Source organism: Salmo salar, chromosome ssa15, assembly GCF_905237065.1.
Source record: "Salmo salar chromosome ssa15, Ssal_v3.1, whole genome shotgun sequence".
Classification (NCBI taxonomy): domain Eukaryota; kingdom Metazoa; phylum Chordata; class Actinopteri; order Salmoniformes; family Salmonidae; genus Salmo; species Salmo salar.
The window spans coordinates 105,017,772-105,035,900 of NC_059456.1; the positions used below are offsets into that span (position 1 = coordinate 105,017,772).

General features: G+C 48.8%; 1 protein-coding gene across 10 annotated transcripts in view; it reads right to left on the bottom strand.

Annotated features, from left to right (window-relative positions):
* Positions 1–18,129, bottom strand: part of LOC106591588 (regulator of G-protein signaling 17) — an 86,225-nt gene that overhangs the window by 22,268 nt on the left and 45,828 nt on the right. For 3 of the 10 annotated variants that reach the window (XR_006759373.1, XM_045696509.1, XM_045696506.1), the window contains exons 3-4: positions 8,803–8,935; positions 7,849–7,929 (exon numbers count right to left, since the gene is read on the bottom strand). Coding sequence is in view for 9 of the 10 variants with exons in the window: in XM_045696509.1 (XP_045552465.1) it covers positions 7,849–7,929; positions 8,803–8,935 (214 nt within the window). In the remaining variant the exon portion in view is untranslated. Of the gene's footprint in view, positions 1–7,848; positions 7,930–8,802; positions 8,943–18,129 lie in introns of all 10 variants that reach the window. The other 7 variants (XM_045696513.1, XM_045696511.1, XM_045696514.1 and 4 more) reach the window with 3 other exon arrangements.

An 18,129-nucleotide genomic window follows, 5' to 3' on the forward strand; every position in this document is an offset into this window, starting at 1 on the left:
GCCTCCAGTGATGATCAATGGTCCGAAGCCTCCAGTGATAATCCATGGCCCGGAGCCTCCAGTGATGATCCATGGCACGAAGCCTCCAGTGATGATCCATGGCCTGGAGCCTGTAGGGATGATCCATGGCACGAAGCCTCCAGTGATGATCCATGGCCCGGAGCCTCCAGTGATGATCCATGGCACAAAGCCTCCAGTGATGATCCATGGCGCGGAACCAGTAGCGATGATCCATGGCATGGAGCCTGCAGCGAAGGTCCCAAGTCCGGAACCTACAGAGATGCTCCCCAGTCCGGAGCCTCCAGCGACGCTCCCCAGTCCGGAGCCTCCAGCGACGCTCCCCAGCCCGGAGCCTCCAGCGACGCTCCTCAGCCCGGAGCCTCCAGCGACGCTCCTCAGCCCAGAGTCTTCAGCGGCGGCCTGCAGCCCAGAGTCTTCAGCGGCGGCCTGCAGCCCAGAGTCGTCAGCGGCGGTTGGCAGTTCAGAGCCTCCGGCGCTGATCCACGGTCTGGTTCCTCCGGCGACACAGAAGCGGGGGGATCAGCGGGCAGTATGGGGGCTATGCCCCGAACCAGAGCCGCCGCTAAGTATAGATGCCCACCCGGACCCTCCCCTATAGGTTCAGGTTTGCGGCCGGGAGTCCGCACCTTTGGGGGGGGGGGGTGGTACTGTCACACCCTGACCTGAGAGAGAGGGTTTGTGTCTCTATGTGGTTAGGTCAGGGTGTGGAGTGGGCATTCTATGTTTTTGTATTTCTTTGTTTTGGGCCGAGTATGGTTCCTAATTAGAGGCAGCTGTCTATCGTTGTCTCTGATTAGGAATCATACTTAGGCAGCCATTTCCCCACCTGTGTTTGTGGGTTATTGTTATTTCTGTGTGTGTACGGCACTGTGCGTTACATTTCTTGCTGGTTACCTGTTTATTGTTTTGGTTTCGGTTTCCTTCAATAAAGATGTGGAATTACCGGCACGCTGCGCCTTGGCTCATATATGACAGGGAATTTGAAGACAGAACTCGTGACAGAATAACCCACCACAGGAAGGCCAAGCAGCGTGCGCTGACTGGGAGGACGAGCTGGACCGGGGAGAATCAACTACAGAAGCCCGAGAGGCAGCGGCAAAATTTTGTGTTGCTTCACAGTCCCCGCTGTTCCATAAGGTGTTTTTTTTTTACCTGTTTTTAAAATCTGATTTTACTGCTTGCATCAGTTACCTGATGTAGAATAGAGTTCCATGTAGTCATGGCTCTATGTAGTACTGTGCACCTCCCATAGTCTGTTCTGGACTTGGGGACTGTGAAGAGACCTCTGGTGGCATGTCTTGTGGGGTATGCATATCACCTCCACCCTACCTGACAACCTAGACCCCCTCCAATTTGCTTACTGCCCCAATAGGTCCACAGACGACGCAATTGCCATCACACTGCACACTGCCCTATCCAATCTGGACAAGAGGAACACCTATGTAAGAATACTGTTCATCGACTACAGCTCAGCATTTAACACCATAGTACCCTCCAAACTCGTCATTAAGCTCGAGACCCTGGGTCTCGACCCCACCCTGTGCAACTGGGTCCTGGACTTTCTGACGGGTCGCCCCCAGGTGGTGAAGGTAGGAAACAACATCTCCACCCCGCTGATCCCCAACACTGGGGCCCAATAAGGGTGTGTTCTCAGCCCTCTCCTGTACTTCCTGTTCACCCGTGACTGCGTGGCCAAACACGCCTCCAACTCAATCATCAAGTTTGTAAACGACACTACAGTGGTAGGCTTGATTACCAACAACGATGAGACAGCCTACAGGGAGGAGGTGAGGGCCCTCGGCGTGTGGTGTCAGGAAAATAACCTCTCACTCAATGTCAACAAAACAAAGGAGATGATCGTGGACTTCAGGAAACAGCAGAGGGAGCAGCCCCCTATCCACATAGACAGGACAGTAGTGGAGAAGGTGGAAAGTTTAAGTTCCTCGTCGTACACATCACGGACAAACTGAAATGGTCCACCCACACACATCCACCCACGCAACAGCGCCTCTTCAACCTCAGGAGATTGAAGAAATTTGGCTTGTCACCTAAAAACCTCACAAACTTCTACAGATGCACAATCGAGAGCATCCTGTCGTGCTGTATCACTGCCTGGTACGGCAACTGCAGATCGCACCCCAGAGGGTAGTGCGGTCTGCACAACGCATCACCGGGGGCAAACTACCTGCCCTCCAGGACACCTACACCAACCGATGTCACAGGAAGGCCAAAATGATTATCAAGGCCAACAACCACCTGAGCCAATGCCTGTTCACCCCGCTATCATCCAGAAGGCGAGGTCAGTACAGGTGCGTCAAAGCTGGGATCGAGAGACTGAAAAACAGCTTCTATCTCAAGGCCAGTAGACTGTTAAACAGCCATCACTAACATAGAGAGTCTGCTGCCAACATACAGACTCAAATCACTGGCCACTTTAATAAATGGGTTTAATAATGGTATCACTAGTCACTTTAAATAATGTCACTTTAATAATGTTTACATATCCTACATTACTCATCTCATATGTATATACTGTATTTTATACAATCTACTGCATCCTGCCTATGCTGTTCGGCAATCGCTCATCCATATATTTATATGTACATATTCTTATTAATTCCTTTACACTTGTGTGTGTAAGGTAGTCATTGTGAAATTATTTGATTACTTGTTAGATATTACTGCACTGTCGGAACCAGAAGCACAAGCATTTCGCTACACTCGCACTAACATCTGCTAACCATGTGTATGTGACCAATAAAATTTGATTTGAGGTTTTCGTTAGAAGAAACCATATTTTCTCTCCTCTCGCTTATTTCTCAAAAGTGTCAGCTGCAGGTAGCTAGGCTAGCGTACTACTTCCCCCTAGAGAAGATTCAGACATATTAGTAGATACACTGGATTCTCTCAATCGGTATATGGATATTTCTATATACTAGTTCAGTGTTTCCCAAACTCGGTCCTGGGGCCCTCCTGGGTGCACATTTCGTTTTTTTGCCCTACCTCTACACAGCTGATTCAAATAATCAAAGCTTGATGGGTAGGTTATTTGAATCAGCTGTGTAGTGTTAGGGACAAAAACTAAACGTGCACCCAAGAGGGACCCCAGGACCGAGTTTGGGAAACACTGAACTAGGGAAACAGTGAGGATTTCCTACACTGGACAACTTGTTACAGCCGTTGATAAGTAATTAACAATAATCAGCTGTTTTTTTTTCATGTCATTACATTAAGATATAGGGGAGGGGGAATCATAGCTATATTCAATAAAATTCCAGAGTTGACTTAAAATCCATGTTTAACCCTTTATCATGGTCGGTGTCATGACAGATGTCCAAAATTGTGTGCCGAGAGCTGCCCAGTGACACGAGCCTACCAGACGAGCTAAATAACTTCTATGCTCGCTTTGAGGCAAGTAACACTGAAACATGCATGAGAGCATCAGCTGTTCCGGACGACTGTGTGATCACGCTCTCCGCAGCCGATGTGAGTAAGACCTTTAAACAGGTCAACATTCACAAGGCCACAGGGCCAGACGGATTGCCAGGACGTGTACTCCGAGCATGTGCTGACCAACTGGCAAGTGTCTTCACTGACATTTTCAACCTCTCCCTGTCTGAGTCTGTAATACCAACATGTTTCAAGCAGACCACCATAGTCCCTGTGCCCAAGAACACTAAGGTAACCTGCCTAAATGACTACCGACCCATAGCACTCACGTCTGTAGCCATGAAATGCTTTGAAAGGCTGGTCATGGCTCATATCAACACCATTATCCCATAAACCCTAGACCCACTCCAATTTGCATACCGCACCAACAGATCATCAGATGATGCAATCTCTATTGCACTCCACACTGCCCTTACACAACAGTGGTAGGCCTGATCACCGACAATGCTGCACTTGATGAATTTATGAAATTGCTCCTTACAATTATTGATAAACAAGCACCTGTTAAAAGAAACCGACTGTTACAACTGTTAAGGCTCCATGGATTTTGAAAGACTGTATGGTTGAAAGAGATGGGGCAAAAGGAGTGGCTAATAAGTCTGGCTGCACATCTGACTGGCTTACTTACTGCAAATTGAGAAATTATGTGACTAAACTCAACAAAAAAGAATAAACTGTATTATGAAGCTAAGATCAATGATATAAAGAATGATGGAAAAAACTTTGGAGTACTTTAAATGAAATTATGGGCAGAAAGACAAATTCAACTCCATCTTTCATCGATTCAGATTGCTTATTCATCACAAAACCATTTGATGTTGCCAATTACTTTAATGATTATTTAATTGGCAAAGTGGGCAAACTTAGGCAGGAAATGCCAACAATGAACAGTGAGCAATTGTATTAATGCATAAAAAAAACAAATAATGAAAGAAAAGCATTGCAAGTTAGAATATTACAAAGTTAGTGTTGGAGAGGTGGAAAAATGATTGTTATCGTTCAATAATGACAAACCTCCTGGCATTGACAACTTAGATGGAAAGCTACTGAGGATGGTAGCTGACTCTATAGCCACTCCTATCTGTCATATCTTTAATCTGAGCCTAGAAGAAGGTGTTTGTCCTCAGGCCTGGAGAAAAGCCAAAGTATTTCCGCTACCCAAGAGTGGTAAAGCGGCCTTTACTGGTTCTAACAGCAGACAAATCAGCTTGCTGCCAACTCTTAGCAAATTGTTGGAAAAAATTGTTTGACCAAATACAATGCTATTTCTCTGTAAACAAATTAACAACAGATTTTCAGCTTGCTTATAGAGAAGGGCACTCAACATGTACTGCACTGACACAAATGACTGATGATTGGTTGAAAGAAATCAATAATAAGAAGATTGTTGGAGCTGTTCTGTTAGATTTCAGTCAATCCTTTGATATCATTGACCATAACTTTTTGTTGAAAAAACGTATGTGTTATGGCTTTTCAACCTCTGCCATATCGTGGATTCAGCACTATCTATCTATCCGAGGGTTTTCTTTAATGGAAGCTTCTCTAATGTCAAACATGTAAAGTGTGGTGTACCGCAGGGCAGCTCTCTAGGCCCTCTACTCTTTTCTATTTTTACCAATGACCTGCCACTGGCATTAAACAAAGCATGTGTGTCCATGTATGCTGATGATTCAACCATTTACGCATCAGCAACCACAGCTAATGAAGTCACTGAAACCCTTAACAAAGAGTTGCAGTCTGTCTTGGAATGGCTTGGCCAGTAATAAACGGGTCCTGAACATCTCTAAAACTAAGAGCATTGTATTTAGTACAAATCATTCCTTAAGGGCTAGACCTCAGCTGAATCTGGTAATGAATGGTGTGGCTGTTGAACAAGTTGAGGAGACTAAATGACTTTGCTTTACCTTAGATTGTAAACTGTCATGGTCAAAACATATAGATTCAATGGTTGTAAAGATGAGTAAAGGTCTAGCCTTAATAAAGAGATGCTCTGCTTTTTTGACAACACACTCCAAAAAGCAAGTTCTGCAGGCTCTAGTTTTGTCTAGTCTTGATTATTGTCCAGTCGTGTGGTCCAGTGCTGCAAGGAAAGACCTAGATAAGCTGCAGCTGGCCCAGAACAGAGCGGCACGTTTTGCTCTTAATTGTAATCAAGAGGGCTGATATAAATACTATGCATGCTGCTATTGCAACAGCTAATGGAGATCCTATTAAATACCAAATACCACACCTGGACAAAAGGAATACCTATGTGAGAATGCTATTGATTGACTACAGCTCAGCGTTCCACACCATAGTGCCCTCAAAGCTCATCCCTAAGCTAAGGAACCTGGGACTAAACACCTCCCTCCGCAACTGGATCCTAGACTTCCTGACGGGCCACCCCCAGGTGGTTAACGGTAGGTAACAACACATCCGCCACGATGATCCTCAACATGGGGGCAACTCAGGGGTGAGTTTTTTTTTAAGTACTTTTGAAAAAAGTCTGACATTTCCTCAATTTGATGCCTGAAAAGTTATTGTAATTATTGTAAGCAATTTATAAGTTCTCTCCTGCTCCCTTTAAAATGATCTGTGATTTCATTGTTAGGGTGTAGGGGGTTAGGGGGTGTAGGGTGTAGGGGGTTAGGGTGTAGGGGGTTAGGGGGTGTAGGGTGTAGGGGGGTAGGGTGTAGGGGGTTAGGGTGTAGGGTGTAGGGGTTAGGGTGTAGGGTGTAGGGGGGTAGGGTGTAGGGGGTTAGGGTGTAGGGTGTAGGGGGTTAGGGTGTAGGGTGTAGGGGGTTAGGGTGTAGGGTGTAGGGGGTAGGGTGCAGGGGTTAGGGTGTAGGGGGTTAGGGTGTAGGGTGTAGGGGATTAGGGTGTAGGGGGTTAGGGTGTAGGGTGCAGGGGTTAGGGTGTAGGGGGTTAGGGTGTAGGGTGCAGGGGTTAGGGTGTAGGGGGTTAGGGTGTAGGGGTTAGGGTGTAGGGTGCAGGGGTTAGGGTGTAGGGGGTTAGGGTGTAGGGTGCAGGGGTTAGGGTGTAGGGTGTAGGGGGTTAGGGTGTAGAGGGTTAGGGTGTAGAGGGTTAGGGTGTAGGGGTTAGGGGTTAGGGTGTAGGGGTTAGGGTGTAGGGGTTAGGGTGTAGGGGTTAGGGTGTAGGGGTTAGGGTGTAGGGGTTAGGGTGTAGGGGTTAGGGTGTAGGGTTTAGGGGTTAGGGTGTAGGGGTTAGGGTGTAGGGGTTAGGGGTTAGGGTGTAGGGGTTAGGGTGTAGGGGTTAGGGTGTAGGGGTTAGGGTGTAGGGTTTAGGGGTTAGGGTGTAGGGGTTAGGGTGTAGGGGTTAGGGTGTAGGGGTTAGGGTGTAGGGTTTAGGGGTTAGGGTGTAGGGGTTAGGGTGTAGGGGTTAGGGTGTAGGGTGTAGGGGGTTAGGGTGTAGGGGGTTAGGGTGTAGGGGTTAGGGTGTAGGGTTTAGGGGTTAGGGTGTAGGGGTTAGGGTGTAGGGTGTAGGGGTTAGGGTGTAGGGTGTAGGGTGTAGGGGTTAGGGTGTAGGGGTTAGGGTTTAGGGGTTAGGGTGTAGGGGTTAGGGTGTAGGGTGTAGGGGTTAGGGTGTAGGGGTTAGGGTGTAGGGTGTTAGGGTGTAGGGGTTAGGGTGTAGGGTGTAGGGGTTAGGGTGTAGGGTGTAGGGTGTAGGGGTTAGGGTGTAGGGGTTAGGGTTTAGGGGTTAGGGTGTAGGGGGTTAGGGTGTAGGGTGTAGGGGTTAGGGTGTAGGGGTTAGGGTGTAGGGTGTTAGGGTGTAGGGTGTAGGGGTTAGGGTGTAGGGGTTAGGGTGTAGGGTTTAGGGGTTAGGGTGTAGGGGTTAGGGTGTAGGGGTTAGGGTGTAGGGGGTTAGGGTGTAGGAGGTTAGGGTGTAGGGGTTAGGGTGTAGGGGTTAGGGTGTAGGGGTTAGGGTGTAGGGGTTAGGGTGTAGGGGTTAGGGTGTAGGGTGTAGGGGTTAGGGTGTAGGGGTTAGGGTGTAGGGGTTAGGGTGTAGGGTGTAGGGGTTAGGGTGTAGGGGTTAGGGTGTAGGGGTTAGGGTGTAGGGTGTAGGGGTTAGGGTGTAGGGGTTAGGGTGTAGGGGTTAGGGGTTAGGGTGTAGGGGTTAGGGTGTAGGGTGTAGGGGTTAGGGTGTAGGGTGTAGGGGTTAGGGTGTAGGGGTTAGGGTGTAGGGGTTAGGGTGTAGGGGTTAGGGTGTAGGGGTTAGGGTGTAGGGGTTAGGTGTAGGGGTTAGGGTGTAGGGTGTAGGGGTTAGGGTGTAGGGGTTAGGGTGTAGGGTGTAGGGGTTAGGGTGTAGGGGTTAGGGTGTAGGGGTTAGGGTGTAGGGGTTAGGGGTTAGGGTGTAGGGGTTAGGGTGTAGGTTACTCACCAATCTTCACAGTTTTGAAAGGTCTCCAGGCGTGTCTCCAGGGATTTACTACCTATGTCCTCTTCATTCCTAACGGTGAGACTGCAAGGTGGTGAAACTACATCACAGCACTTATACACACGCACACACACGTGCATACACACACGTGCACACACACACACACACACGTGCACACACACACACACACACACACACACACACACACACACACACACCTCTCTCTCCCTCTCCTCTCTCTCTCTCTCTGAATCAGGTCTTCAGTTCCCCTCAGGCCACACATGGGACCCGAGGAAGACTTAATCACTTTTAGTCCTTCTGCTGAATGTTTACAGAAACAGTCTAGGACACTAACTAAATGGCTTGAAGGGGGGGGGGGGGCAGGGGCAGGGTCGTACCCTATACTACTTGAAAGAGAGGGGGAACAGGGTCGTACCCCACTACTACTTGAAAGAGAGGGGGAACAGGGTCGTACCCTCTACAACTTGAAAGAGGGGGTGGACAGGGTCGTACCCTCTACTACTTGAAAGAGAGGGGGAACAGGGTCGTAGTCTCTACTACTTGAAAGAGAGGGGGAACAGGGTCGTACCCTCTACTACTTGAAAGAGAGGGGGAACAGGGTCGTACCCGCTACTACTTGAAAGAGGGGGGAACAGGGTCGTACCCCCTACTACTTGAAAGAGGGGGAACAGGGTCGTCCCCTCTACTACTTGAAAGAGGGGGTGGACAGGGTCGTACCCTCTACTACTTGAAAGAGAGGGGGAACAGGGTCGTACTCTCTACTACTTGAAAGAGGGGGGAACAGGGTCGTACCCTATACTACTTGAAAGAGGGGGAACAGGGTCGTACCCTATACTACTTGAAAGAGGGGGAACAGGGTCGTACCATCTACTACTTGAAAGAGGGGGAACAGGGTCGTACCCTATACTACTTGAAAGAGGGGGAACAGGGACCTACCATGAGCAGCTACAGCAGCAGCACCAGCAGAAGCAGCATGTGTTAGGTCTCTGTGTGTTGGGCTGCCGTTGAGCCCGGCTGGGCGACATCTCGCTGACAGCCATGGGAGACTCGCTGTCTCCCGGGACAGGGCCTGTGTACTGAGAGAAAGAGAGAGACAGAGACACAGAGAGAGAGACAGAGAGAGAGACAGAGACACAGAGAGAGACACAGAGAGAGACACAGAGAGAGACACAGAGAGAGAGACAGAGAGAGAGACAGAGACACAGAGAGAGACACAGAGAGAGAGACAGAGACACAAAGAGAGACACAGACAGAGACACAGAGAGAGAGACAGAGAGAGAGACAGAGACACAGAGAGAGATACAGAGAGAGACACAGAGAGAGAGAGAGACACAGAGAGAGACACAGAGAGAGAGACAGAGACACAGAGAGAGACACAGAGAGAGATACAGAGAGAGAGACAGAGACACAGAGAGAGACACAGAGAGAGATACAGAGAGAGAGACAGAGACACAGAGAGAGACACAGAGAGAGACACAGAGACACAGAGAGAGACACACAGAGAGAGAGAGAGAGAGAGACAGAGACACAGAGAGAGACACAGAGACAGAGAGAGAGACACAGAGAGAGACACAGACAGAGACACAGAGAGAGAGACAGAGAGAGAGACAGAGACACAGAGAGAGATACAGAGAGAGACACAGAGAGAGAGAGAGACACAGAGAGAGACACAGAGAGAGACACAGAGAGAGAGACAGAGACACAGAGAGAGATACAGAGAGAGAGAGACAGAGACACAGAGAGAGACACAGAGAGAGACACAGAGACACAGAGAGAGACACAGAGAGAGAGAGAGAGAGAGACACAGAGAGAGAGACAGAGACACAGAGAGAGACACAGAGAGAGATTAACACACATATGGACATGAACACACAGGAACGTACTCCTCACTACTTGACGCACATACACACTGACTGACTGATTAACTGGCTGACTGACTGACTGACTGACTGACTGATTAACTGGCTGACTGACTGACTCACTGACTGACTAACTGTCTGACTGACTGACTGACTAACTGGCTGACTGACTGATTAACTGGCTGACTGACTGACTGATTAACTGGCTGACTGACTGACTGACTGACTGATTAACTGGCTGACTGACTGGCTCACTGATTGACTGACTGACTGGCTCACTGATTGACTGACTGACTGGCTCACTGATTGACTGACTGTGTACTGCTCAGCTTGACATTGTCTCTACTCTACTCTACTCTACTCTACTCTACTCTACTCTACTCTACTCTATTCTATTCTACTCTACTCTATTCCACTCTACTCTACTCTACTCTACTCTACTCTACTCTACTCTATTCTATTCTACTCTACTCTATTCCACTCTACTCTACTCTACACTATTCCACTCTACTCTACTCTACTCTACTCTATTCTACTCTACTCTATTCCACTCTACTCTATTCTACTCTACTCTACTATATTCTACTCTACTCTACTCTACTCTACTCTACTCTACTCTACTCTATTCTACTCTACTCTATTCCACTCTACTCTACTCTACTCTATTCCACTCTACTCTACTCTACTCTACTCTATTCTACTCTATTCTACTCTACTCTATTCCACTCTACTCTACTCTACTCTACTCTACTCCACTCTACTCTACTCTACTCTACTCTACTCTACTCTACTCTACTCTACTCTACTCTACTCTACCGATCCACTCTCAGTACAATCCAATGTACCACTGTTGAAACACAAGCACTCAGCTCTACCACAACAAACTGTCTGTGTGCACACTGTGTCTGTCTGTGTCTGTGTACACACTGTGAACTTGTTGGTGCAGATGAAGAGAGACAGAGAGAGAGAGGGAGGGAGGGAGAGATTGAATAGATAACTTAGACGGAGAAAGTGAAGAGGGGGACATGGACAGAGGATAAGTCATGTGATGCATCATGTGATTGTGCTGTGAACACACACACACACACACACACACACACACACACACACACACACACACACACACACACACACACACACACACACACACACACACGGCACAAAGCTAAAAAAGAAAACTCAACTAAACTGCACAGAAAGCATATTTTCACTGGCATACAGTTCACATAGCTTAGCTTTCGTTGTTACATCCACCATTGATTCCAACTAAAACCAGAGTACATGTCCCTACATTCCAGAGATAATGTCAGTGTTCCAAACCAATCAGATTTCAGTGGTTATTTTTAATTTGCTAAAACGCTTGAGCCATGGATCTTATCCAATTACATTTGTCCCAGCTGGCCGTGCGGGAATAGAGGGTCACTATCACTGTCTGGCTGTGGTGTGACAACAATACAGTCACGGCTACAGTAGATGAGAGAGAGAGTAGTAACCTGTTTGGGAGAGAAAGAGAGAGGGGGGTGAAAGAGAGAGATAGAGAGAGAGAGAGAGGGGGTGAAAGAGAGAGATAGAAAGAGAGAGAGAGAGAGGGGGTGAAAGAGAGAGATAGAGAGAGAGTAGTAACCTGTTTGGGAGAGAAAGAGAGAGGGGGGGTGAAAGAGAGAGAGAGAGAGAAGAGAGAGAGAGTAGTAACCTGTTTGTGAGAGAAAGAGAGGGGGGGTGAAAGAGAGAGATAGAGAGAGAGAGAGAGTAGTAGTAGTAGTAACCTGTTTGGGAGAGAAAGAGAGAGGGGGGATGAAAGAGAGAGAGAGAGAGAGAGAGAGAGAGAGAGAGAGAGAGAGAGAGAGAGAGAGAGAGAGAATGAACTACAGGACAAAATACAAACCCTCCAACCCAAAAAGGCCTGTGGTGTTGATGGTATCCTCAGTGAAATGATAAAATATACAGACCACAAATTCCAATTGGCTATACTTAAACTTTTTAACATTATCCCCAATATTTGGAAACAAGGACTGATCACCCCAATCCACAAAAGTGGAGAAAAATTTGACCCCAATAACTACCGTGGGATATGCGTCAACAGCAACCTTGGGAAAATCCTCTGCATTATCATTAACAGCAGACTCATACATTTCCTTAGTGAAAACAATGTACTGAGTAAATGTCAAATTGGCTTTTTACCAAATTACCGTAGGACAGACCACGTATTCACCCTGTATACACTAATTGACAAACAAACAAACCAAAACAAAGGCAAAGTCTTCTCATGCTTTGTTGATTTAAAAAAGCTTTTGACTCAATTTGGCATGAGGGTCTGCTATACAAATTGATGGAAAGTGGTGTTGGGGGAAAAACATACGACCATTATAAAATCCATGTACACAAACACAAAGTGCGTGGTTAAAATTGGCAAAAAACAAACATTTTGTTCCACAGGGCCGTGGGGTGAGACAGGGATGCAGCTTAAGCCCCACCCTCTTCAACAAATTGGAGAGGGCACTAGAAAATTCTGCAGCACCCGGCCTCACCCTACTAGAATCTGAAGTCAAATGTCTACTGTTTGATGATGATCTGGTGCTCCTGTCACCAACCAAGGAGGGTCTACAGCAGCACCTAGATCTTCTGCACAGATTCTGTCAGACCTGGGCCCTGACAGTAAATCTCAGGAAGACAAAAATAATGGTGTTCCAAAAAGGTCCAGTTGCCAGGACCATAAATACAAATTCCAGCTAGAAACTATACATACCTCAGCCTAAACATCAGCGCCACAGGTAACTTCCACAAAGCAGTGAACGAGCTGAGAGACAAGGCAAGAAGGGCCTTCTATGCCATCAAAAGGAACATAAAATTTGACATACCAATTAGGACCTGGCTAAAAATATTTGAATCTTTTATAGGACCCATTGCCCTTTATGGTTGTGAGGTCTGGGTTCCACTCACCAACCAAGAATTCACAAAATGGGACAAATACCAAATTGAGACTCTGCATACAGAATTCTGCAAAAATATCATGTGTACAACGTAAAACACCAAATAATGCATGCAGAGCTGAATTAGGCCGATACCCACTAATTATCATAATCCAGAAAATAGACATTAAATTCTACAACCACCTAAAAGGAAGCGATTCCCAAACCTTCCTTAACAAAGCCATCACCTACAGAGAGATGAACCTGGAGAAGAGCCCCCTAAGCAAGCTGGTCCTGGGGCTCTGTTCACAAACACAAACAGACCAAACAGAGCCCCTGGACAGCAACACAATTAGACCCAACCAAATCATGAGAAAACAAAAGGATAATTACTTAACACATTGGAAAGAATTAACCAAAAAACTGAGCAAACGAGAATGCTATTTGGCCCTAAACAGAGAGTACGCAGTGGCAGAATACCTGACCACTGTGACTGACCTAAACTTAAGGAAAGCTTTGACTATGTACAGACTCAGTGAGCATAGCCTTGGTATTGAGAAAGGCCACCGTAGGCAGACCTGGCTCTCAAGAGAAGGCAGGCTATGTGCACACTGCCCACAAAATGAGGTGGAAACAAAGCTGAACTTCCTAACCTCCTGCTAAATGTATGACCATATTAGAGACACATATTTCCCTCAGATTAAACAGATCCACAAAGAATTCGAAAACAAATCCAATTTTGATAAACTTCCATATCTACTGGGTGAAATACCACAGTGTTCCATCACAGCAGCAAGATTTGCAAACTGTTGCCACAAGAAAAGGTCAACCAGTGAAGAACAAACACCATATTTACACCCATATTTATGTTTATTTATTTTCCCTTTTGTACTTTAACTATTTGCACTTAATATGACATTAATAATGTTTTTATTCTCTTGGAACTTCTCTGAGTGTAATGTTTACTGGAAATATTAGTGTTTATTTTACTTTTGTTTAGTATTTACTTCACTTGCTTTGGCAATGTTAACATATGTTTCACATGCCAATACAGCCCTTGAATTGAATTGAAATTGAATTGAGAGAGAGACAGAGTTAGAAAGAGAGACAGGGGGGAGAGAAAGGGGGGAGAGAGAGAGAGAAAGACCCAACACAAATATATTTTGTTGCCTAATGAACTGAACTGAGATCAGAGCAGAGGAATGGAGAGAAGAGGAGAGAAGAGGAGAGTAGAGGAGAGGAGAGGAGAGGAGAGGAGATGAAAGTAGAGAGGGGGAGAGAAGAGGAGAGGAGAGAAGAGAAGAGGAGTAGAGAAGAGGAGAGGAGCGGCGAGGAGCGGAGAGAAGAGGTGAGGAGCGGAGAGGAGAGAAGAGGAGAGTAGACGAGAGGAGAGTAGGGGAGAAGAGAGAAGAGGAGAGGAGACGAGAGACGAGGAGAGGAGAGAAGAGTTGAGGAGACGAGACGAGAGAAGATGAGAGGAGCGGAAAGGAGCGGAGAAGAGAGGAGAGAAGAGGAGCGGAGAGGAGAGAAGAGGAGAGGCGAAGAGGAGAGGAAAGTAGAGAGGGGGAGAGAAGAGGAGAGGAGAGAAGAGGAGTAGAGAAGAGGAGAGGCGCGGTGAGGAGCGGAGAGAAGAGGAGAGGAGCGAAGAGGAGAGTAGATGAGAGGAGAGTAGGGGAGACGAGAGAAGAGGAGAGGAGACGAGAGAAGAGGAGAGGAGAGAAGAGGAGACGAGAGAAGATGAGAGGAGAGGAGCGGAAAGGAGAGGAGAGGAGAGGAGAGAAGAGAAGAGGAGAGGAGAGGAGCGGAGCGGAGAGGAGAGAAGAGGAGAGGAGCGGAGAGGAGAGAAGAGGAGAGGAGTGGATAGCCATATTGAGACACATGAGTGAAGCACAGAATAACATACCAGAACAGAGTCCTTCAGTGCAGGCCGTGTGAACTACAACCAACAGCACGTCTCAGCCTAGTGCTAGTGCCTGAGTGTATTTGTGTTTGTACGTGTTTGTGTGAGAGAGAGGCCGGGGGCACGGGTGTGTTGCAAGGATTCCCCCGGCTCTTCATCAGCAGAGAGGAGCACTGCTTCACAAACAAAGGTGTGTGACTGTGTTGGCTGAGTTTGCTGTAAACAAGAAGGGTGGGTCATGCACTCTTTAAAAGTTCCTCTCAGGCAAAGGTCATGTTTTGGACGGATGTGTCAAAGTGGAGCTTCCTCAAAGCATTTCTTAAACAGAGAATATGGATAAGAGTTTGGGCATGTTGATGGGCTGACGATGGGGCAGCATGACAACAGGGCAGTTGTTACCATTTTCCCTCTCCGTTTGATTGACCCTTTTTTACTGTCTATCGCTTTCCTCTCTTTCTCTCTCTCTCGCTCTCCATCCATCTATCTCTCCCCCTCTCTCGCTCTTTCTCCCTCCCCCTCTCTCTTTCACCCTCCCCCCTCTCTCTCTCTCCTCTCTCTCTCTCTCTCTCTCTCTCCCTCTCTCTCTTCCCCCTCTCTCTGTCTCCTCCTCTCTCTGCCACCCTCCCCTTGCTTTCGCTCTCCCCCTCTCTCTCCCACCTCTCCCTCTCTCTCTCTCTCTCTCTCTCTCCCTCCATCTATCTCTCCCCCTCTCTCACTCTCTCTCCCTCCCCCTCTCTCTTTCACCCTCCCCCCTCTCTCTCTCCCTCCCCCTCTCTCTTTCACCCCCCTCTCTCTCTCTCTCTCCCTCTCTCTCTCTCCCCCCTTCTGTCTCCTCCTCTCTCTGCCACCCTCCCCTTGCTTTCGCTCTCCCCCTCTCTCTCCCACCTCTCCCTCTCTCTCTCTTTCTCTCTCTCTCCCTCCATCTATTCTCCCCCTCTCTCACTCTCTCTCCCTCCCCCTCTCTCTTTCACCCTCCCCCTCTCTCTCTCTCTCTCTCGCTCTCTCTCCCCTCTCTCTCTCCCACCCCCCCCCTCTCTCTCTCCCCCCACTCTCTCTCTCCCCCGGCCCCTCTCTCTCTCTCCCCCTCCCTCTCTCCCCCTCCCTCTCTCTCTCTCCCCCTCTCTCTCTCCCCCTCCCTCTCTCCCCCTCCCTCTCTCTCCCCTCTCTCCCCTCCTCTCTCTATGTCTCCCCCTCCCTCTCTCCCCTCCCCTTCCCTCTCTCCCCCTCCCTCTCTCTCTCTCCCCTCTCTCTCTCTCCGCCCTCCCTCTCTCCCCCTCCCTCTCTCTCCCCTCTCTCCCCTCCCTCTCTCTATGTCTCCTCCCTCCCTCTCTCTGAATGTAGTTGAGCAGCTGTTCAGGGTGACAGGGGGCTTAAAGCAGGGTGCCTTTTTAATCTCTCCAATGTTCCAAACTAATCCTCACTCTTATGACCTCTCATCGCCCTCATCACAGGATGCATCCCCAATGGCACCCAATTCAATAGAAAGGGCTCTGGACAAAAGCAATGCACAATATAAGGAATAGGGTGCAACTTTGGACCCACTTTCAGCTAGCTATCACTTCAGCCACCACTACAGCCCCACCACACCACTACAGCCTCCACCACTACAGCCTCCACTACTACAGCCACCACTACTGCCTCCACCACTACAGCCACCACTAGGGCCTCCACCACTACAGCCTCCACCACTACAGCCACCACTACTGCCTCCACCATTACAGCCACCACTAAAGCCTCCACCACTACAGCCTCCACCACTACAGCCGCCACTACTGCCTCCACCACTACAGCCACCACCACTACAGCCTCCACCACTACAGCCTCCACCACTACAGCCTTCACCACTACAGCCACCACCACTACAGCCTCCACCACTACAGCCACCACTACTGCCTCCACCATTACAGCCACCACTAAAGCCTCCACCACTACAGCCTCCACCACTACAGCCGCCACTACTGCCTCCACCACTACAGCCACCACCACTACAGCCTCCACCACTACAGCCACCACCACTACAGCCTCCACCACTACAGCCTCCACCACTACAGCCACCACCACTGCCTCCACCACTACAGCCTCCACCACTACAGCCTACACCACTACAGCCTCCACCACTACTGCCTCCACCACTACAGCCTCCACCACTACAGCCACCACCACTACAGCCACCACCACTGACTCCACAACTACAGCCTCCACCACTACAGCCTCCAACACTACTGCCTGCACCACTACAGCCTCCACCACAGCCTCCACCACTACAGCCACCACTACAGCCTCCACCACTACAGCCTCCACCACTACAGCCACCACTAAAGCCTCCACCACTACAGTCTCCACCACTACATCCTCCACCACTACTGCCTCCAACACAGCCTCCACCACTACAGCCACCACTACAGTCTCCACCACTACAGCCTCCACCACTACAGCCACCACTAAAGCCTCCACCACTACAGCCTCCACCACTACAGCCTCCACCACTACAGCCACCACTAAAGCCTCCACCACTACAGTCTCCACCACTACATCCTCCACCACTACTGCCTCCAACACAGCATCCACCACTACAGCCACCACTACAGTCTCCACCACTACAGCCTCCACCACTACAGCCACCACTAAAGCCTCCACCACTACAGCCCCCACCACTACAGTCTCCACCACTACAGCCACCACTAAAGCCTCCACCACTACAGCCCCCACCACTACAGTCTCCACCACTACAGCCTCCACCACTACAGCCTCCACCACTACAGCCACCACTATAGCCTCCACCACTATAGAGGTTGCACAGCCTCCACCACTACAGCCACAACTACAGCCTCCACCACTACAGCCACCACTACAGCCTCCACCACTAGAGGTTCCACAGCCTCCACCACTACTGCGTCCACCACTACTGCGTCCACCACTACAGCCTCCACCACTACAGCCTCCACCACTACAGCCTCCACCACTACAGCCACTGTCTTGGACAGTCTATTTTCTGCAGAGTGCTGCTCATCTTCCCACCTCAGTAAAGCATTGTGGAGAGAGAGAGGGGGAGGGAGAGAGGGGAGAGGGAGAGAGAGAGGACAGAGAGAGGGGGAGAGGGAGAGAGAGAGGGGAGAGGGAGAGAGAGGGGAGAGGGAGAGAGGGGAGAGGGAGAGAGTAAAGAGAGATGCTAGTTAATCTCCCTGAACATAAAATAGACAGTGGAGGAATGATGAAGAATCAGATAGACAGTGGAGTAACAGTGAAGAACCCCCCCAACAGCTAAGACTTTAATGAACCCAGCCAGGAGGAACGGTGAAGAACCAGACTTTAATGAACCCAGCCAGGAGGATTGGTGAAGAACCAGACTTTATTAATGAACCCAGCCAGGAGGATTGGTGAAGAACCCGACTTTAATGAACCCAGCCAGGAGGATTGGTGAAGAACCAGACTTTCATGAACCGATCCAGGCCAGAGATAGTGTCCATTTCAAATAACACCCTATTCCCTACACTATTTCTGACCAGAGACCCAGTTAGGGTCTGTACTGGGTTCTACTGTTCATTCTGACCAGAGACCCAGTTAGGGTCTGTACTGGGTTCTACTGTTCATTCTG